The sequence below is a fragment of the Lontra canadensis genome, unplaced genomic scaffold, assembly GCF_010015895.1.
Source record: "Lontra canadensis isolate GAN:19392208 unplaced genomic scaffold, GSC_riverotter_1.0 scaffold37, whole genome shotgun sequence".
In the NCBI taxonomy this organism is placed as follows: Eukaryota; Metazoa; Chordata; class Mammalia; order Carnivora; family Mustelidae; genus Lontra; species Lontra canadensis.
Window position 1 is genome coordinate 17,216,320 of NW_022631031.1, and position 22,821 is coordinate 17,239,140.

The window sequence follows — 22,821 nt, forward strand, 5'->3', positions numbered from 1 at the left end:
ATACCTTCTTGCTCCCAGGATCAGCCTCAGTATTTCTAGAAGACACTTTGGAATTGTGTGAGGAGGTTTTCCATCACACACCATTGAAAAAGTCTGTGCAAATTAGCTGAATGGATGAGTATGAATGACGTAGTGTGCCTGGAGACTTTGGGTCAATGAGGCAGGTGGTGTAGGGAGTGTTTCCAGTGCTGCTGGCCAGTCTGAGGGCACTGAGATGGTGAAGTGGGGGTGTTGTATGTGCCTGTGTGTGTTGGGGGGAGGTGGAGTATGTATGAGTAAGTATGTGTCCATGTAAAAATCCTCCCAGAAGAAACTGCTTCGACGTTTGGCTTACTGACCAGTTTCCCAGAATATCTGCTCAGTTTGTCATAAACTAGTTTTATTCACGCTTTTATGTACAAAAGGCAATTGACCTGAAATCAAACTGTTATTTTTTTTTAAACACACGTTCCAGAGTTGTTGCTTGCATCGCCCTTCCTTTACCCCTGCATTCCATACAGTATAGGCTCAGAGTTCTAGCCAGCACAGAAAAGAAGAAACCGCATTCATAATTTGGAGGGTGAGTCGCATACAGAAAATGACAGTTTGTTTGGCAGTTTATTTAAGGTAAGGAAGTGTAAACATTTTCACACACACAGAAAAACTAAAATCAGACCGGTTCAATGAACTGAACCTCAGCTTTGAGGAAAACCCAGTGTTCCATAATAACTTAGTCCTGTTGATTCCTGATGGTTATAGGCAGTCATCGCCTTTACTCATATTTTCATCTCTGGTATCAGTTACAGAATATGCAAATGTCTGTTAAAGGTGGAGAGGTCAATGCCGCAAAGAAGGTTAGAGATTAAGATTGAGGACCCTCGCTCTCTCCATTTGGAGAAGTGATTTTAGAACTTAGCATAATAAAAATCTTGGTTAGAATATGATCGTGGTTTGTTCAAAGCAATCTTCCCTTGTGTTCATGCTCGTTGGAGGAGCTGGTTGGGGGCATCACAGAATGAGAGTGGGGGTATCCAGTGCTTTTCTGAGTGTTTTATTGCCCCAGAATAGTGGCCGTGGTGCGGGGCATTCCTGTCATTCTGCACCAGAAAGGTGTCAGGATTGGCCGTGATAGATAGGAGGGGCTACCCAGATACGCACGCCTGAAAACCGGAGGGCTCTGGAAACTTCGCTTTGTTTATTTTCCTTAGACTTTATTGCTCTCACTTAGAGAAGAAAATAACACAAATTCTGACTGCCTCTTTGTATATGGTGTTGTTCATTCTGTTAAAGAGATTGGGGTTTAAACCCGTGAGGAAGAAAAAAAGGAGGGCAGGGGTTTGTTAAAAGGTACGTGGCAGGGCTCACTATTGTGCAGCTTTCCACACTGCCTTATCTGGGGCTCATTATCCAGTGGAAATGATCTAATAATAACCTAATGAGGGAAACCATCCTTATTTCCTTTGTTCTGCCCGTCCAGGGCTTTTTAAACATATAGCTGAAGTGTTTCCGTGGACGAGTCATTTAGAAGCTCAAAATTGCTTAGTAAAATGTACTTTGAAAGTTTTTCATTGCCCATAGAAATGGTATTTTTCAAAAAGAAAAAAATAGCAAACTCCAAACTGCATGGTTTTAAGGAACCTTTTTTAGAATCTGCTATGATAAAAGCAGTTGAGGTTTATACTTTCTGACATGAAAGGACATGTTACAGTTAGAACTGCAGAATCACTCCTGCAGCTTGCGCTGATGTTCAGAATTTCTCCTTAATTTCTTTGCCAGTCCACTCACATTGATATTTTAGTTCATGGCCTTTTTTGCATTCTAGGACTTTTTTATGCTTACGTTGATTTTTTTAAAGCAATGTTCCATTTTATCTTTTTTGGCATCTTGTGTTATTTCAACTAAAGGGTATTGAAAATTGTACCAAATTTTGTTGAAATCCAGCTGTCGCCATAAGTCATCAGTGATCAGTACCGAACTTGTTTTTTATAGGGGTTGTTAAAGTATATAGAACTAGATCAAGAAAGGTAAATGCAAAGACTTTCCAGTTCTTATTGCCTAAGTTAAAAACGCTCTTTGGAATATAAAAACTGTTACCGGGATAAAAAGGAAAGCTTGGTCGCTGAAAGTCCTTCTTGTAAGAAAGGGGAAAAACTTTGGTGTTAAATAACCCATCTGGCTTTCAGAGGCTTGTCCCCGGGGAGTTGCACTAACTTCTGCCACATAGATCGCGCCCGATGATGGACATAGCCCATGGCAAAGAGGCCAGGGAAGGAAAGCAAATGGACTTCTGTGAAAATACACGAGGGGCAAATAGCATCCTGCTTGCCGAGGAAGTGCTAGGAAACACTCTCAGACATGGGGAGTACAGACAGGCCCCAGCAGGTCCCAGCATTCTTAGGTTGGCTGGGATTCTGGTTTTTAATGTGAGTCCTTGTTTTCTGTGAAGTAGACCTTTGACCTACATGTTAGCCTTTTCTTTTCCTAAGCGTTTTGAAGTTCTAGTTGGGCAGTATTCTCCAGGTTAAATCACATCCGAAACTTCGATACTTTAAATTATGGAGTGTGTCAATATCAACTATGTTCTTAACATGCTAACTTCGTAGGGGTTTATTAATCAAGGATCTGAGAGGTTGGCTTATTTTTAAACTATAGCTGCTTAGTACCATAGAATGACGTGGCCCACACCGGGCCTTCTAGCAAGACTGTTTCATGTTTGTTACGGTTGACGAGACCACCACCCTTCTCTGTAGGAACCCCTGACAGTGACAAGAGGAAAGCAAAATCTTTGTGATCCATGGTCTGTGGGCATCTTTATATAATGGGCTTTTCAAAATACTTGCTAGCCTACAGGAGGGTTATAAGGAAGAAATCTTTTAGAAATGAGATGGTTTGATGGCAAATGTATTCATTAAATTTTTCAGGTGCCTTTGTCTCTACCGTCTGCGATGTTAGTGTAACCAGAAATTAAGATCACTTTTAAGAATATACAATTCACTTTCAATGTCACTGAATGAGAAAATCTGAACGGTGGGGTATGGCATGGTACAGTGACCTGAAAGTGGAGACAGTGGTCCTTCCCTAACTGAGAATCCTTTTGCATGAGAGAAAGTAGCTTCACCCTGCTTCTTGGCAAAGAAGGATCTCTGCCTCAGCTACCTCACCGTCTGATGGTGGAAATAACCAGAGAAAAAATGGGGTGGAAATACCAAAATATAAATGGACTGTAAAAACAGAATATTATTGCATTCTGAATATAAAATTTCTCATATGCAAGCAAGACTCTTAATTTCATTATATACCCACAGGATGCCAATATCTGAGCTAATAAGAGCCTCTTAGGAGGCCCATGTTTGTGTGGTAAGATCAGTGTTCTATTAGGACACCTGTGTGGTATTTATAGGGATGTGACATCCTTGTACCATCTCTGGGATCCAGTGGTACAGAACATCTAAAACCAGTGAGATTTTATGAGCTGTTCAAAATCCATGAAGTTTAATCAGTTTAAAATCTTGTTTGATCATTTAAAAAGCAAAACAAAACAGAGGGCACCTGGGTGGCTCAGTCTGTTAAGTGGTTGGTTTGGCTCAGATCATGATCCCAGGATCCTGGAATTGAGCCCCCACATCCGCCTCCCTGCTCAGCGGGGAGTCTGCTTCTTCCTCTACCCTTCCCCCCCCCAACTCATGGTCTCTCTCAAATAAATAAAACTTAAAAATAAATTTTAAAAATCTTGATTTAAAACTCTGATTTTCTTTTTGGAGATTTAGAAATATTTTAAATCCTTCCAGAAGGGTGTTTATTCAAGCCTGAATTTAATTTTCTTTAATTTAAACCTAGAGTAGTGTCTGTAATCTAGTGTTTGAAGATAAGCCTTTATACACCATCTAGTTTAAGGAAAAAAAAACACTAAAGTGTGTGTTCTTTAGATAAAATCTGAGAAATAAGCTGTTATTAATTTGTTTCTCCTTTCCCTCTTTTTATTTTCACTGCTGAACAAATAAGGAAGTTGAAACAAGTTTTTCTCTTGTGATGTCTATTGGCTTTCAAATTGCCCTTCCAAAGTGCCCATAATTACCACCATCATCACCCCCCCCCAAAAAAAAAAAAGTGATTAAAAGTCTTCCTCCAGTCCATACACCTGATTTTGAGGACAGGTGTATTATTACCGGGCCCTTTTGTCACTTACCACACTGAGCTAAAATTCTCAAGCACTGGTTCTCACATGAGCCTGGATGAAACCCTCAAAGGCATGAATCAGCCATGGCTTATCCGTCTCCATGTGAGGCAGGCAGGAGAAATACCACACAGGAATCTAAGGAACAAAGGATAGAAGCAAGACTAGCAAAGAGGCAAATTCCGTGGCTTCCGTTAGCAATCTGGGATTCCCAGAAAGAGAAATCCATGCAGAGACGACTTGTCAGGGAAAGCTTATTGGAAAGCTAGGACTTGAACCAGGCCTTGCAGGATGATGAGAAACAGACTATTAGACGGAAGCACGAGAGGAGAGGAGCTTTCTCCTCTCATTCCAGAGGAATGAGTCTGACGTGTTTCCAGGATCCCAGGGATCTTGTCCTGAATTAATAGAGCGGACTGTGGATGAAGAAGCTTAGGCAGGATCCATCCCAAACTCTCCTCCCCAAACCCCATGTCCCTTCTCCAGGCCCAGTTATATGCACATACATGTCCTTACATGTGTGACAGCTTCCCCCCACCCCCTCCACCCTCTAACGTTTCCTGGGCCACACTATGTTCCTATTGGCATGTTCAATGTCCACATTCTTGGGTTTTTCAGTTGAAGAACGCCATGTCTTTCCCTGAACTGTTAATCTTTTCTTAAATGATCAAGAAACTTCTTTCATCTACTTCTCGTCTCTCCCCCTGTTTTTCTAAGAACATTTCACTCTCTGATCTTCTCCTTTGGGCACTTTTTCCTCACTGCATGCCAGGAACACACTACTTGTTTTTTGTTTGTTTGTTTGTTTGTTTTGTGCAGTTATATTTTCCTTCCCAAACTAACCTGGTGCTTTCATTCCCTTGAGTAACTTTGTGTCTTAGAGGTGTTCTGAAAGGAAAAATTATCTCCGTGTTCTTTTCTTTTCCCCTCCCTGCCAAAAAAAGTATTGCTATGATTTTTCACAATAGTGAACTATTTAAGTAGATAAGATTTTTGTCTTAACAACTGGGTAGGAAGTTTCCTCCACTGCCGCCCCGCTTGGAGCGTGACTTAATTCCAAACTGTACCAAGAATTAATACTGTGCATTACTGGACCTTCACTGGAACCTATCCCTGTCAAACTCCTTAATTAAGAAATAATGAGTTCTAAGTGGGAATTCCTTCTACTTTGGCGAATTTTTGTAACGTTCTGTTATATAAAATACACAGCATTTTATTACACAATATATTTGCTCTTTTATTTGCCTAGAAGTGGCTTTTCACGTATAGTGGTTTGTCTCTAGGAAGGAGAATACTTTTTAGTTTTTTTGATAAAGAAATTCTGAATATTAAGCCTAGTTCTCTGAACTAAGGTAAAAGTGAAGACTCATGAATCAAATAGAAACTCGCAGCAGATGGATCCTCAAATGGACAAAGGAGGTCTGTCTTGCCCTCTCTCCCCCTTCTGGCAACCATGTTCAAGCCTGGGGTAGGGCAGCCTTCTCCACAAACGCGCCTCTCCTGCCGGGGCTGCTCAGGGTAGGAGGTGGGTTTCGCAGTGACACACTGAAACTTTCTCAGGAGCATTGTGGTGGTTCTGTTGCCATTGCTTTCTGGTGTTCTGACCTGGTGAAATTCATCGGGTGGTATGGGCACCAGATCTGCCTGGGATCAGCTGTCGCCTTGGAACCCTCACCTCCCTTTATGAGCTCTCCCACAGCTTAAGGACCCAAACTGTCCCTAAACAGTCTCCTTAAAGCTTCCACTCTAGAAATGCTTGGTGAGTGTGATTCCTTTCCTAGAGGAATAAAGCAAGCCTGTACTGGTTACATGTTTCTGAAGCGACTACGAAAATACCCGCTGAACTGGTATAAAATAGTCACAGGTACTTGAGGAGTTTGATAAATCTGTGGCTTTTTGGGTCAAACCCTCCCTCTTCTACCTCAGTGAGATGGTTGGTGATTCCTCTGTCTAATGCGGGGTATAGATAGGTGCCTTTTAACAGACACCTCCCGACAATTGCCTGGCATTTGGCTGTAGGTTGGATATGCTAAAAAATAATTTTTTTCCAAGATCTTCTCCAACCCCTCTCTCCTCCCCACCACCCTGGTCCCAATTGCTTTGAGAGGTAATCTACTGTGGGGATTAGGAACCTAGCCTCTGGGGCCAGGTGGCCCAGGATACTCTTCATAATCTTTGGTGGTTTGCCCATCTGTAAAGTGGGGTGTAAGTTCTCCTCTCATGAGGCAGTTAGGATGGCCCAGGGAGCTGTAACATGGAAACTACTGGCTCAGAGCCAGCACTCAGTAACCTTTAAGTGCTATCAGTTGTACTTATGTACATCTATTTTGCTTCTGATGTTTTTCCTAGTCCTGTAGAAAACTAGAGTGAATTTCAGGGCTTCTATAAAGCTATATAGAGAAGGTAAGAAGTTGTGAGAGAGCATTGTGTAGACTCTGAAACCAGACGGAGCTGGGTTCAAATTTCACTTTTACCCCATTAAAGCTGTATGATCTTGACCTAACCCTCTGTTTCCTTATTTGCAAAGTGGGAATATTAATACTGCCTATAGTATCAAGCTGTTGGGTTTAGATAAAGCATATAACAGAGGAACACACTCCTAGCACATAGTAAGTACTCAGGGACATTGTCGATCTTTACTGTTACTCTATTTTGTATTCTGGTTATGTTTGTATGGGTTGACTACAAACATCCAATTCTATAAGCTCTAAGATTTCTTTTTAGCCTGTTTAATAGGGAAGGGACTAATGAGTTTAAATGTAATTATTATTTGAGGCTGGCTCAGTCGGTTGTGTCCCACTCTTGATTTAGACTCAGATCATGATCTCAAGGCCCTGAGATCAAGCTCCGTCCACATGGGCTCTGTGCTCAATGGAGAGTTTGCCTCTCCCTCTCCCATCCCCTTTCCTCCCCTTCATGCAAGTGTGTTCTCTCACAAATTAAATAAAATCTTTTAAAAAAAACATGATGAGTATTTGATTTGTATCAATTTTCTAATTAATTAATACTAATTAGCTTAAAATACTGATGAGTAGTCCTAGATGTATATAAATATATATAAATTTGTGTGCCTATTATATAAATTTATACAATAAATTATACACAAATGTACTAATGTAAATATATAAATATATGTTATACATGTAAGTTATATATAAATTTATATAATAGAAATAGATAATGTATCAAAGTATATATAAATTCATATAATACTATGTATACATTACGGAGGTAGGTAGGTAGGTAGACAGATAAACAGGAGATTCAGTAATCCAGGCTTAGGAGGAAAGAGAAGAGGGGAATTTGGGGAAGGTGTTTGAGAAGAAAGGTTTCTAGTCCATGCTGAGTTATGAAGTTGATGAGATATTAGTCAGGATACAATGGGGAGGAAGTAAGAGGTGCAAAAAGCCGCCTTAAGAGAACCACACATTGCTTCATTTGTGTGAAGTTAGGTTGGAATGTGTATCTGGCTGGATTGGGTTGAGGTTCCTGGGACGAAACCAGAGAAGTCCGAAAGATAGACTGGAATCAGACCAGGGTCTAATAAATAAGCTCTGGGAAGGAGTTGGAATTTTATCCTGAGGGCAAGAGGAAGCCACTAACAGTTACGTTAAAAACAAAACAAAACAAAAAAAACAGGGGAGTGAGAAGATCAGATATGCACATTAGAGAAAATATTCTACCTTTGTGGAAAATGAACTGGAGGGGGCCGGAAGATGGGCAGGAAACCAGTAAAGGAGGCTGTTGCAGAAAGCCAGTGCCGGTGGCCTAGACTGAAAGTTAGCTGCCCTCTTTGCCTAAGTCCTATGTGAAGGCAGGTGGTGTGGCCCTACAGATCCAATGCTGGTGGTAAAAAATGAGTATTGCCTGAGCCTGAGTCCCTAGTGTGTACCCCTCTCCCTGAAGTAACTTAGACCCTTTTGGAAGTTGCATTAAGTCTCCTAGGCCTCAGGAGTGCCATTAAAGCCTGCTGCAGTGTACTAAATGGAATGGAATCTCAGCCAGCTGTCAGCCAGTAAATGACTATAACTTATGTTGAATTCCAGCTAATGTATAGCCTTAGAAGTAGCATTAAGTCTGGAAAGTCACTTGGGTACCATTTCAAGTACTGAACTGTGATTTTCTTGGTCATACCTCAGTGGCCTGTATGTGCCGATATAGCTTCCGTGGCCTTTTCTACTTTGTTCCAGGGAATAACTTATGGAATGAAAACACCCATTTTAAAAATATATTTTCTATTTCGTACTCATTTTCTTAGTGGATAGGGATTGTTGAGGTCAGTATTTATTGTTCAAAAATGTGTAGTATAAATGAAAGTAGCAAGTCATAACCTAGAAATGTGCAGTTTTAAATGAAAGTAACAAGTCATAACCCAAAGTAATGTTTCTTATTAAATGTATATAGTAAAGTTTAAAAAAGTATTGATATTGCACTCTTATCCAAAAGACATTTAAATTTTATTTTTACAAGGCAAGTTTATGCTGTTCAGTGTAAGTTTGCTTTATATATAAAATATCAATATTGATTAATTATTCGCTGATAAATACAGAATGAGTCACATGCCCATGAGGTCCAGTACTTAAAAAAAACAAAACCGATGTCATCCTGATAAGTCCTGTGAGGTCCCAAACTATGTCTCAGTCATTCTTTTATCCCCATGTAATTACCACCACGAGTCCAGCACTTAATATATGTTTAGAAGTTTGTGATTGTCCCATGCTAATGACAGTAATAGGGGAAGATTGCCTGAAGCCCCAGTTTTCATGGCAGAATAAATATTAGTGCGGGAACTCTTTGCTTATCTGTGATGCGTGTTATGGGAACTTTGAACAATTGGTATTCCTGAAAGTCACAAAGAAAGAAACCTCAAATATGAGTCTGTGATAACCAAATTTGAAACTATCTTAGGAAATATTTTCACTTAATAAAAATAACAAAGGCTTGTATCAGGTTTTCAAAGTTCAGAGATGTCTGATAAATAAGTAGGAAAAGAATTTTAGATATGCAAAGAGATTAAGTCCTATTTATCTAGTTTGGGAAAGTAAGGAGAGAGAAAAGATACAGAAATGCAGTGGAGAATTTGAGAAATGTTTACTAAGATAAACAGTAACAGCTTCTAACACTGGTGCGCTGTTGTAGATCGGGCACGATGCTTTCCAAAACATTACCTCACTTGATCTGTTGAAGAACCTTACGGAGTAGAGTTTTCATGCATGGGGAAGTTAGATCTTAGAGTGGTTGGGTGATTTGTTCGAAGTCCAAATAGCTTGTAAGTGATGACTGGAAACCCTGTTTTCTGACTCTTGAGGTAGTACTTAACTGTTGAGTAGCAAATAAGTAATTGGCTTGGATTCACTTGTGCACCATACCTGAAAGCATCTGTGAAGAGCTAGTTCACACTGAAGACTTTCTCCTTCAACTGCCAACACATTCATTGGCCATAAAATTTTAATTAAAAGAAAAGATTTTTCTGTTTATAGAAGCAACACAGCTTCTGGGTCGAAAAGTCTGAAATGTGCCTTGGCTTCTTGAATATTTTGTGACCAACGGCTATGCCCTTCCATAGATAATGTTTCTGAGATTTTTGTGCTTTTTAAAAATGTTGTATGCTTTCAAAAATATTCCAGATGAAATCATCAAAACATTTTCCTTGTTTTCATTTTTACTCTAGCAAAATAATATGAAGACATTTTCCATGTAATTAAACATCATTATGATACCATTTCAATGTCTTCATAATATTCCCTTTCCTGAATTATATGTATTAAGGATTTGGGAATGCTTCCTATGTTACTAAAAACAGCACTGAAGAACATCTTTGCTAGTGATCTCTTTGTATAAATCCATGCATTCTTTTCTCACAGCAAATGTCCGGCTAAGTTATTTATCACTGACCAAAGAGACCAGCCAGAAAGTTTGTACCTAAATTCCTGCTTTGTAGCGTATGGATGCCTTGGTTTACACATTTACCAATCCCTCATATTTTCAAAATCTTTGTTAATATGATCATCAGAAATAGCATATTATTGGGGCACCAGGATGGCTCAGTTGGCTAAGCGTCAGACTCTTGATTTCACCGTTGGTTTAAAATCTCAGGAACCTGGAATCGAGGCCCATCTCAAGCTCAGCATTGGGCATGGAGCCTGCTTAAGATTCTTCTTCTCCCTCTCCCTGCCACTCACATGCACACACTCTCTCTCAAAAATAAAATGAAATGAAAGTGTTGCTTTGAGTGGTTTAACAATAAATAAAAAAAACAAGAGAGGGAATGGAGATTTGCTTTTATGTTTGTATCCTGCCCAGTGCCTACTGTTTATTGTTGAACACATGTAGACATTCAGCAAATAGAATTTACCTAGAGAGCACATGTAATACATAAAACATTGATCGTGTCCCTCTTTGGTCCTTGTCTTATCAAATACTTTAAGGGCTGCCATTTATTCTTCTGTGTAATGAAATAATCAGCTTTTTCAGTAGGCCGTTATAGTGACAAGCATAGGTCTGAAAGTATTTGAAAGTAGTTGTAGTTTTTGAGCCTGTAAGAACTTTAAAGATCCTTTGATCAGGTCCCATCATTTTTCATTAAGCATATTTAATGTAAAGCCATGAAAAAATCCTGGTGTGTCTCACAAACCAAAATGGAAAGCCCAGTGTCTAATATTTTTTTGCACAAAGGTATCGTTTTGCCCATAATTTTATATGAATTACTCATGTCCTCAGAAATTTAAATCTCTCTACTCTTTAATGTTTTGCAATACGGTGGAACTAAAATTGTCAACGATTTTAAGAAAACACTGTTTTTGTCATGGCGGTGGATTCTGGTTTTGAAGAGAAACCAAATGCATTTGCAATGAATTTCAACTCTGTGTTATCTAAATAATGATTTCTTACAGGTACATTATTCTTGCATATTTTTTCAACCATATTTCTTTTCATTTTGTTTCAGGTAGCAGTTTTACAACATCATCAGGATTATATACAGGAAATAATTCACTCACAAATTCCTCTGGATTTAACAGCTCACAGCAGGTAATTTTAAAAGCCAGTTTAACTTGAGAGATTTTTTTTAAAATGCGAGATGATTTTCTTATATAAAGAAAGATCTGTTTATATTCTACTGTGAGTGACATTTTACCTAAGCCTTTTAAAATACATATATTTTTTTCTTTTAAAAATCACTTTAAGAGTCTTCCATGGTGAGTGTTTGGTTTTTGGATTCATTTCATTTTACCTGGTCATGCATCATGGACTAGAAGGCATAGGGAGAGTGTGTCTGATCTTACGTCAGATTTGTTGGCAAGTCTGGGCACTTTGCGTGTACTTGTGTGCCCCTTTGTGAATTCAGAGAAGACCCAGAAACACAAACATAGTTATACTTTGAAAAGGGAGTAATAAGCAGCAACATCCTCTGATGGATTACTCTTGTGTGGTTTGATTTGGTAGGACTACCCGTCTTATCCGAGCTTCGGCCAGGGTCAGTACACACAGTATTATAATAGCTCCCCGTATCCAGCCCATTATATGACGAGCAGCAACACCAGCCCGACCACACCGTCCACAAACGCCACTTACCAGCTTCAGGAGCCGCCATCTGGCATCACCAGCCAAGCGGTTACAGATCCCGCAGCAGGTAACTATGTGCACTTTATTAATCCTGCAGGCTAGATTTCTGGTGGTTTAAATGCATTTTTCGACAGTCCTATATTCATGCAGTGGTTTCACAGTTTTGGCAAGCTTTGGCGCAGCCTACATGTAAGTCCAACAGCAGGATTGTGGCATTAACTTTATTTATTTTTATTTGCTGAAAAATTTCAGTATAAATTATGTAACTTCAAAAGCCCTTGAAACTGAGATTTTAGTTAGTTGTAAATATACTCAATTTTCAAGAGAGACGGTGTTTTGGATACATAATTAGAAATATTGAGCTATAATTATTAACTATAATTATAAATATTTGCCCATGTATTGAATATGAAAATAAATATTACCTCAAATTCAATGTTTGTTATCATTAAATATTTAATGTTTCTCCAAAATAAAAAAAAATCAGAGTTAATAAAGGAAAATCATGATTCCTCTGGCTCACCCTTCCCACTCAAGTCCTACTCTGAATTTCATAAGGCATGAGAATTTTCATACTTCTGCACAAACCTCGATAGGCCCTTTCCAGTGAACATCTCTCCATCTCTGGAAATTTTCCTACCAAGTTTTTGACATTTCTTTCCCTCCTTTAGTTTTTTTTCTCTGAAACTCTTAATATCGTTGGCTTAATTTCCTGAATTGGTCTTTACCTGTATTTCTTATATTTTCTCTTACACGTCTTACCTTTGTCCTATTAAAAATGTAGTCTCTCCTTTCATGGATTATGAAGTGAGCTATTATCCTCAAACAATTGCAGAGTTTGCTTCCTTTTGCCTTTTATTTTTAGAGCCAAAGCCTGCTCTTTGCTACAAGCCAGGTTAAAATGGTCTTCCGCTGAAATACACTTCTATCACAATGCGATCATAGTGTGTTAATTCTAGTTGGTTATTTTAAATCATGAAAACGAATTTTATGGAACAGGTGCTAATTTCAATCTTGACTATAGATTTGTCTTGCAAATATTACCAGATGTCCCCCATAAGAAAAAAAATCTCCTTTCGGGTTTTAGTGTTTCACATTTTTTCTTAAATGTAGACGAACACTATTTTGTTCTACAGCAGGAAGTTACATCAATCTTAAACTTGTATTCCAGTGAACTTTAAATACTATTTCTGCACAGTTCAATTCCAAACATTCTAATCTTTGATTATCGTAATCTGTTTCCCTTTATTTTTTAAAAAGTAGCTTGGTATATTTTTTACTCTGTTCACATGTGTAAATACAGTATTCACAGAATCTAGTATACAAGTCCTTTAGGTTTAGCATCTATATAATTGCTGTTAAAAATTGGATTTATTATAGAAGCTGTTACAGAGATTTCCTCTCCACTTCCATTAATTTCATATAGCATCGTGAGGAAAGCTAATGGCTTGTTCCAATCTCAGGGAGATCTCATGTATTCGTACGAGCCATCTGGGTCATCCCAACTTCTTGAGGACTAACAGGAGCTTTAAATTAGAATAGCCATGTGAACAAGTGGAGAAACTCTTCAGGATTTGTGGAATAACAGAATGAGAAAAGACTGCAGAGTAATTTTACTTAATTCATCATGACATTTGATTGGGAAGAGTACAGTACAAAACAAAGTAGTGAAAACTTAATCATGTTTTTTTAAAAATGAAGGTTGATTTTAGCTCTTTCTGAAAAATACCAATTTAATCATATCAGAAAAGTTTGTCTCTGAAATGTGCCATTATTTTAAGTGAATTTTATTTATCAGAGGCGTACCAAGTGAAAGAGTGGGGAGGGCTAGGCACAAAGCCATGTCATGTAGGAAACAATGCAAAAGTATGATTTTCAAAATGTCTATATGATTTTTTTAAAATATTTTATTTATTTAGTGACAGACACAGTGAGAGAGGGAATACAAGCCGGGGGATTGGGAGAGGGAGAAGCAGGTTTCCTGCTGAGCAGGGAGCCCAATGTGGGACTCCATCACAGGACGCTGGGATCATGACCTGAGCCTAAGGCGGATGCTTAACAACTGAGCCACCCAGGCACCCCTCAAAATGTCTATATGATTTTCAATATTAAATTATTTATTTTAGATTTTATTTGAATCAATGCTTAGTGTTTCAGGTACTCATTTCAATTTCAGTGTATGGCTACAGCATAAGAATGAATTGAACTGGGGAGAAAATAATATTTTTCAAGTTTTTTTTATTTACCACTTCCCACTAAAATAAATGTATGGATCACCCTTCCTTATGAAGTAGAAGGTTCAGGGAGTTTCTACATTAAAAAGAAATGTAGATTACTTGAGAAATTCAAGGAAGAGTTAGTCTGATTTTAGAGGTTTGGGTTCGTTTGTTTATTTACATTTGCAGTATAACTGTGGATTCCGCCAAAGTCTTTTGGTGTTAATTTTCCTTTCTTACTAATTATGTAAGATTGTAGACTGGTCTTTGATAAAAAGGAAGTTTTGAATGATAGAATCCATAAAATCATTGAAGAATTAGAAGGAATCAATGATTTATAACATATAACCTAACGTTTTTGTCTTATGATAGAAATAAAAAATGGTTAAAATCATGTCTATTTTGTTGAAATAATTTCAGATGTTTTTCTTTTAATAGTCTATTAGGTTTAAGGTCATTATTTTCTACATTGGAAAATTAGACTCTAGGTATGATCTGGTCTTCTGTATGGCCAAGTTTCTGCCTTTCAGTTTCAAGGAATTATACAGTACAGAATGATGCACAATGTATACATGTGGCTTCCTCCCATGCTTTATAATATCTGTCCTTGTATTGTTCATGGAATTTTTAGGTCATAATGAATATGTAAAGATAATCTTGCAAGGATTTTTCAGGCCATACATATAAGGACTGATTATTTGGTGTTATGCATTTTTAAAGTTATGAAGAATAGCTAGCTTTTAAGTCTATGGTATTAAGCAGTATCACTTAGAAACATGTATCTCCTCGTGAATCTTAAGTTCAAAAATTATTTTAATGTGTTTATAATTAAATATTGAAAACTATAGTCTCCTTTGCGTAGATATGTGTAATACATTCAAAATAATATAACTTGAACATGAAAGTTTAATCTTAAAATTTCAATTCATTTTAAAAACTTAGAACAGCAACTTTTTTTATTGAGATATAATTGATATTTAACATTAGTTTCAGGTGTCAACATGATATGATATTTGTACGTATTGTGAAATGTTCACTGCAGTAAGTCCAGTTAACATCCACTACCATATGTAGTTGCAGATTTTTTCCCTTGTAATGAGAACTTTTAAGATCTACTCTTGGCAATTTAAATCCTTTGTATTCATTTTTAAAAATGATTTTGGGGGGCCGCCTAGGTGGCTCAGTGGTTAAAGCCTCTGCCTTCGGCTCAGGTCATGATCCCAGAGTCCTGGGATTGAGCCTCACATCGGGCTCTCTGCTCAGCTGGGAGCCTGCCTCCTCCTCCTCTCTCTTTCTGCCTGCCTCTCTGCCTACTTGTGATCTGTCAAATAAATAAAAATCTTTTTATAAATAAATAAATAAAATGATTTTGGGGCACCTGGGTGGCTCAGTCAGTTAAGTGTTTGACTCTTGATTTCGGTTCAGGTCACGATCTCAGGGTCATGGGATTCAGCCCTGCATCAGGCTCCATGCTCAATGGGGAGTCTGCTTGGGATTCTCCTTCTCCCTTTGTCTCCCCTACCCCACCCCACGACCACCCCGCTGTCTCACATGTTCTCTTTCAAATACATAAATAAATCTTTATTTTAAAAAATGAGTTTGTTAGTCATGTTTTGACTATCTTAATAAAATAAAATTTACATCTTCTGGTGGAAATATGTAAGTATTCACTTACCTTGAGAAATATGGTGAGGTTTATCTGGTTATTTAGCAACATTGTAATTTACTTATTGGGCTCAAGAAAATCACACCTACCCCTCAACTAGCAATGCTAGCCTCCCCCTGCCCCCACTGAAAGCCATCTTGGTTGCTTCCAATTTTGGCAATTATAAATAAAGCTACTATAAATATTTATGCTCAACTTTTTTTGTATAGACATAAGTTTTCAAATCACTTGGGTGGTAAATACCTAGCCACATGATCACTGAATTGTATTATAAGAATATGTTTAGTTTTATAAGGAATTGTCAAATTGTCCTCCAAAGTGTACACCATTTTGTGAACCAATAAGCAACGAATGAGAATCCTGTTCACAACCTCGTCAACATTTGGTGTCGTCAGTATTTCAGATTTTGGCCATTCTAATAGGTATGTAGCAGTATCTAGTTGTTTTAATTTGCATTCCCTTAATGAAATATTATGTTGTATATGTTTTCATATGTTTGTTTGCTCTGTATATCTTTGGTAAGGTGCCTGTTCAAATCTTGTACCCACTTTTTAATGAGCTTGTTTTCTTATTATTGAGTTTTAAGAGTTCTTGTATTTCTTAACAGTATCTTTCAAAGAGCTTAAGTTTTTAATTTGAATCAAGTCAATTTTAGGCGTTTTTCTCTTTCATGGAATATGCTTTTGGTTTTATATCTAGAAACTCATTGCCTAGCCCAAGGTCACCTAGTTTGTTTCCTATGTAATCTAAAAGTTTCATAGTTTTGCTATTTCAGTTTAGGTCTCTGATCCTTTTTGAGTTAATTTTTGTGAAAAATAGAGGTCAGTTTCTAGATTCCTTTTTACTTATTTATTTATTTTTGCATGTGGTTGCTCAGTGTTTGTAGCACCATTTGTCGAAAAGCCTATCTTTTGCTCCACTTGCTTTATTACTTCTTTGTCAAAGATCAGTTGGCAAACTTTGTGTGGGTCTATTTCTGGGCTCTCTGTTCTCTTTCATTGATCTATTTGTCTATTCTTTTCCTATTACCACATTATCTTGATTATTGTAACTTTGAGTAAGTCTTTTAGATGGGGAGTATCACTCTTCTGTGTTCTTCAATATTGTGTTGGCTATTCTGGGTCTTTTGCCTTTCCACATAAACTTTAGAGTCAGCTTGTCAGTATCCATCAACTAACTTACTTAGATTTGGTTTAGAATTGCATGAATCTATAGATCAAGTTGGAAAGAACTGAAAATATTGAATCTTGACAATATTGAATCTTCCTATCCATGTACATGGAATATCTCTCCATTAATTTACTTTTTCATCAGAGTCCTATAGTTTTCCTCATATAGATTTTATACATATTTTTAGATTTATCTTTCTTTTTTGGTGCTAATAAATCATATAACGTTTTTCATTCAAATTCCAATTGCTCATTGCAGGTATCTAGGAAAGCAATTGGCTTTTGTATATTGTATCCTGAAACTTCACTATGATCACTTATGAGTTCCAGAAGTTTTTCATGTTGATTTTTTGGTATTTCCTTTTTTATGTAAACAGTTATGTCATTTTTGAATGAAGACAGATTTATGCCTTTCTTCCTATTCTGAATATCATTTGCTTTCCTTTTCTTATCTTATTGCATCAGCCAGGACTTTCAATACAGTGTTGAACAGGAGTGGTGAGGAGACATCCTTGTTTTGTTCCCATGAAAACTTCTGGTTTCTCACCATTAAGTGTGTTGTTAGCTACATGTTCTTTGTACATTTTTTTTTATGTAAAAAAAATGTACTTGAGGATGTTTTCCTCTGCCCCTAGTTTGCTGAGAGTTTGTATCATGAATATGTGTTGGATTGTGTCCAGTGCTTTTTCTGCACTGTTGATATGATCATATGATTTGTCTTCCTTAGCCTGTTGATATGATGAATTACATTATTTGATTTTTAAATGTAGAACCAGCTTTTCTTACCTGGAATAAATCCCACTTGGTCATGGTGTATAAATCTTTTATACATTGTTGGATTCAGTTTTGCTAATATTTTAAGAATCTTTTCATCTATGTTCATGAGACGTATTGGCCTGGGGTTTCCATTTCTTATAATGTCTTTGTCTGGTGTTGGTATTAGGGTAATAGTGACCTCATAGACTAAATTAGGAAATGTTTTTACTGCTTCTATATTCTGAGACAGATTGTAAAAAATTAGTATCATTTATTTACTAAATATTTGGTAGAATTCACCAGTGAACCCATCTAGGCCCAGTGCTTTCTGTTTTGAAAGGTTCATTATTGATTAAATTTCTTTAATAGATATAAAGCTATTCAGATTATCTATTTCTCTCTGTGTGAGTAGATTGTCTTTCAAGGAATGGTTCTTACCATTATAATTGGTGGGTATAGAGTTATTCATAATGCTCTTTTATTATCCATTTAATGTCTAAGGGATTGCTAGTGATGGTCTTTTCACTTCTGATATTAATGATTTGTGTCTTCTCTTTTTTTTTTTTTGCTTTGGTTAGCCTAGCTGGAGATTTATCAATTTTATTGATCTTTTCAGGAGCCAACTTCCCATTTCATTGATTTTTCTTTATCATTTTCCTATTTTCAATTTCATTGACTTCTCTGATTTTTATTATTTCTTCTGCTTTATTTTGATTTAACTTGGTCTTCCTTTTCCAGTTTCCTAAAGCTTGAAGCTTAGGTTATTGGTTTTAAATCTTTCTTCCCTGCTAATACATGCAGTAAGTGCTATCAGTTTCCTCTAAGTATTGTTTTTGTTGTATCCCACAAAATTTAATATTTCTATTTATTTTTATTTAGGTCAAAATATTTTTATTTCCATTATCATCAAACTCCTCCCCTTTGAAGAGTTATATATTTATAAACATTTTATTTGAGAAAAATATAAGAAACTTGATATCAGTACAGTATGTATTATTTGTGACAGCTGTCCAATTTTTCATATCTTTCCAATTAAATGGCTTTCTGTTGTTAGAAATGTATTTAGTTTCTGAGAAGAAGAGTATTTCATGGCAAATTCAAATTCCAGTATCTATAAGAGAAAATTTTTATCAGAATCAACTCTTTTTCTTTTTTTATTCCATTCTAAGTCTTGTAAGACCATATCACAGTTAAACCCATGGTTACATTAAATTTTAAGTGATGGGTTTCATTTTAAATTTCTTTTAAATTTCTTTTTTGAAACAATTCTTTACAAAGCAAATGGTTTTCTTCTATGTTCAAAAACATACAGAGGTAAGAAAAAAGAAAAAAGCATTTTAGGATGTTTTTCTTTTTTGATAGTATCTGAATTCACATAGTATCATCTTTTAGCCACTGATATGTGATGAATGCTATTTTCTTATATTAAACCCTAAAAATTTTAAGGCGTATTATTAGCAAAGTAACCAAATACATTTTTTTCAAAAAGGTGATAAAAACTATTTAACTACCATTTGAGAATAATTGTCATGAAGGAGTTTTCTAACTTGACTTTCTTAGAAAAGTCATTCTTTAAAAATATTTTTATTGTATGATTTCTCCTTATATGATCAAAATATGAACTTATTTATAATTCATTTACTTTGCTTAAACAATTTGGCTTGAACACATTTTTTGTCAAAAATCTTAGAACATTTCATAATAATTACGACAGCTATCATAATAATAATACATAGTACAAATGTAATTGATGTTTTTAGAACTTTACATTACATGTAATCTTATAACATAACCATGAGGTGTAGTACTATTTGTCCCCATTTTACAGATGAGGAAAATGAGGTACATAGCTCTTACATGCTCAATAAACTATAAATATTATTGAGTTAATTGAGAATTTTGAGGCCAAATTCTTGTGGAAGGACAAATCACCTATAACATTGTACTTTTGAAATACTACAAAGCCAACAGAGAGAAAAGAGTAAATAAATGGGAAATAAAATATTTTAGGTGAATGCAAAATAAAACTAGTTATTTGTTCATTAGGAATGAGTTTTGGTTTGCATGCTATAGAAAAGTCAGGTTTTCAAAGGATTTGTTCATTTGAATTCTTACCAAAAAGGTAGACGGTTGAAATCTACCTTTTCATGCTCTGACTACATGCAGACGATTTACTGGTTAAGGTGATGTACGGGAATCTTGCCAATATTGAATTTCAAGTGACAGAGGAAAAATCAGTATAAGAGGGAATTCAATATGCATGGGAAACCATTTGTTCCCTCTGCTTCTTTGATCCTTGCCAAGGCACACGAAAGTAGAGCAAAGCGCCTGAAAACCGGGAACATTCTTGTGCAAAGTTGCAGGGGAACTCTGAGCTCTCATAGGAATTCAGTGTGACAGGATGAAAAACGAAACTGCAGGCCGTCTGCCTTATAAACGCAGGAAATTCGGGCCACGTCTATATAACCGAACACGCCTACATCTGTCCACTGCAGAAATGATCCTGAGGTTTGCAACAGCATGGGTCTCGATTGCTCCGTTTTGCCGAGTGAGCAGTTCTGAAAATCTTTAGGCCATACTTGCTCTTTTTCGCTGATGCCTTGTGGACTTTGGAGAAGTTTGCAATTTGTTCAGCTCAAAAATAAACTCTTTTACTGAAACAGTTTTAACTAACATTCTGGAAACATTTGTCGGCAAAACAAATATTTGTGTCTAAAATAGTCAGGCTATTATGATGTGAGAAAACAAAACAGATGTTTGTTTGGGGTTGTTGGGTTTGTTTGTCTTGATGGCATTTGCTTTCTTTCTTGCTTGCTTGCTTTTTTCCCCCACACCAGAGGAAACACAGTGTTAACCCTAATGAGATTATAAAATTCTTGAAAATAAAGTTCATTTTTTATTTTATATTGTGAGGAAAGTCATAAAAGTGGGTTGCCTTATCTTTGAGTTTTGGATTGTGTTTCCAAAGAGTGAAAAAATTCAGTGTTTTAGAATTTTCCCATTTTGTGCCTCATTACTGGTTTGACTAATTTTTTTCAGTTTGGAATCAGTTTTAGTATGCGTGGATTCAAATATGTCATTCTTTCTTCTATATATACTTAACATATGATTTGTGTATAAATACTCCAAATAAGAAAGCATATATCATTGAGCTAGTTAAATTCGTTTACTGTCCTTCCCGTTTATTACTTTATCTTCTTTGGTAGCTAATTGATTTGTTGTTTCTGTAAAGCATTAAGCATCCTGTGGGACCAACACAGGTAAATGTAATAAGTTTCCTTGTTTAAGTTGGAGGACATCAGCATTTACTGATAAATTTTTTTTCTTTGGAGATGGTTGAGAAAAGAACATACAAAGTTACCTGTGCCTCATTTAATTTGGATTGATTTGTTTAGTGGATAAGTTTTGAGTTGACTTTCATTTATTTTCTGGGGACGGTGTAATTTTATTTATGTATTTTTATTGAAATATTGTTAATACATAATGTTACATGAGTTTCGGGAGTACAACATAGTAAATTGATAGGTCTGTACATTTCGCTGTGCTCCCCACAAATGTAGCTACCATCTGTCACCATACACTGCTATCAAAATACCATTGACTATATTCCCTGTGCTGTACCATTCATCTCCGTGATTTATTTGGATTAATTTATAAGTAAAGATTAAACTGATGGCTATCATTTTTAGTCCCAGTTTGATAGCCAAAAATTTAAGTTTAGTGAGTTTTTGCAGTTTACTAAAGAAAATATGAACATGAGACAAAATTATAAAAGTATAGGAGGATTTACAGAGAAGAATAAAATTCCCTTAATCTTTTGTAGCCAGTTTTTTTCAGCTGAGTTCCTTGTATATTTTCCAGGGATACTTGTTCCTTATATAAACATATACAAAGCACTTGCCCCGGATACTTTTTTTTTTTCCCACATTCAAGTATGTTTAGTTTGTTATTTTTCTTTTTCCTTAAAGAGAATAGAATACATACTGTTTTGTCCCTTACTTTTTTACTTAACAATATACAGAGAAAAATTAATAGGTATTTTTGATAAGAATTTTATAAGTAAGTATAATAATAGCTGGTTTTTTTTGAGTACACACTATGTGCCAGGCATTTTTCTAAGCACTGTTCATGCGTGAACTTAGTTCATTCTCACCCAATTGCAAGAGATAGGTAGTGTTATCATTATCCCCATTTTACAGATAGATAAGCTAAGTAGAGAGGTCCATGGCAACATGAGGATTTAACCTCCAGAACTTGACTACAAACTTGAATTCTTTTTGTTTTTTTAAAGATTTTATTTATTTATTTGACAGAGAGAGAGATCACAAGTAGGCAGAGAGACAAAGAGAGATGAGAAGAAGCAGGCTCTCTGCTGAGCAGAGAGCCCGATGCGGGACTTGATCCCAGGCCCCTGGGATTATGACCTCAGCCGAAGGCAGAGGCTTAACCCACTGAGCTACCCAGGCACCCCAAACTTGAATTCTTACTTAGACAGGCAGGCTGGTTCCAGAAACCACTGTGTCTGAGGTTTCAAATAAGCAAAATAATGGAAATGTAAACAAAGAAAAGGCAGAAACGATCTGGTGTTCATTTTCTTAAATTATTCAAAGAACTCAGCAAAGGCATGTATTAGCAGATACTCAGTTAAATATGTGTTAAATAATTTGAATAGGCTCTCTTTGCTTGCAAAATAGTATAGGTCTGAAATTACAGAGAAGTGGTATATAGTATATTTAAGGTATCTTGTAGTATTTCCTTTTTTTTTTTTTTTAAGATTTTATTTATTTATTTGACAGAGAAAGATCACAAGTAGGCAGAGAGTCAGGCAGAGAGTGGGGAGAAGCAGGCTCCCCACTGAGCAGAGAGCCCAATGCGGGGCTTGATCCCAGGACCCTAGGATCATGACCCAAGCCGAAGGCAGAGGCTTAACCCTCTGAGCCACCCAGACACCCCATAGTATTTCCTGAATTACAGGATCAGTTTGTAGATATCTTGAATAACCCAACAACCAAATGCATACTTTTCCTGAATGCGCACTCTCTCCACTCCCTCTTTATCCTATTTAATAGTTACCTGTCATGGACTTGCTTAGAGAACAGTTTCTCACAACATCTCTACTGTCCCCTATGTTTCCCGGAGGATCTGGTTCTCTACATTTCCAAGTTCTTTTTTCTTTTTCCACTTGGATCTCATGGTGATGAGTAGTAAGTGTAGGGGTGATGCTATTATTTTATCAAGGAAAAGGGAAGCCATCCATCTTAAAGTGTAAGTAGGCATCTTAATCTAGTACAGTCACCT

The 22,821-nt window shown here is 36.5% G+C and overlaps 1 protein-coding gene across 12 annotated transcripts in view; it reads left to right on the forward strand.

Moving 5' to 3' along the window:
* The window catches only part of EYA1 (EYA transcriptional coactivator and phosphatase 1), a 353,650-nt gene that overhangs the window by 232,520 nt on the left and 98,309 nt on the right, over positions 1-22,821 (forward strand). For all 12 annotated transcript variants that reach the window (XM_032869202.1, XM_032869209.1, XM_032869210.1 and 9 more), the window contains 2 exons: positions 11,100-11,182; positions 11,597-11,783. In XM_032869202.1, coding sequence (XP_032725093.1) covers positions 11,100-11,182; positions 11,597-11,783 — 270 coding nt within the window. The remainder of the gene's footprint in view (positions 1-11,099; positions 11,183-11,596; positions 11,784-22,821) is intronic.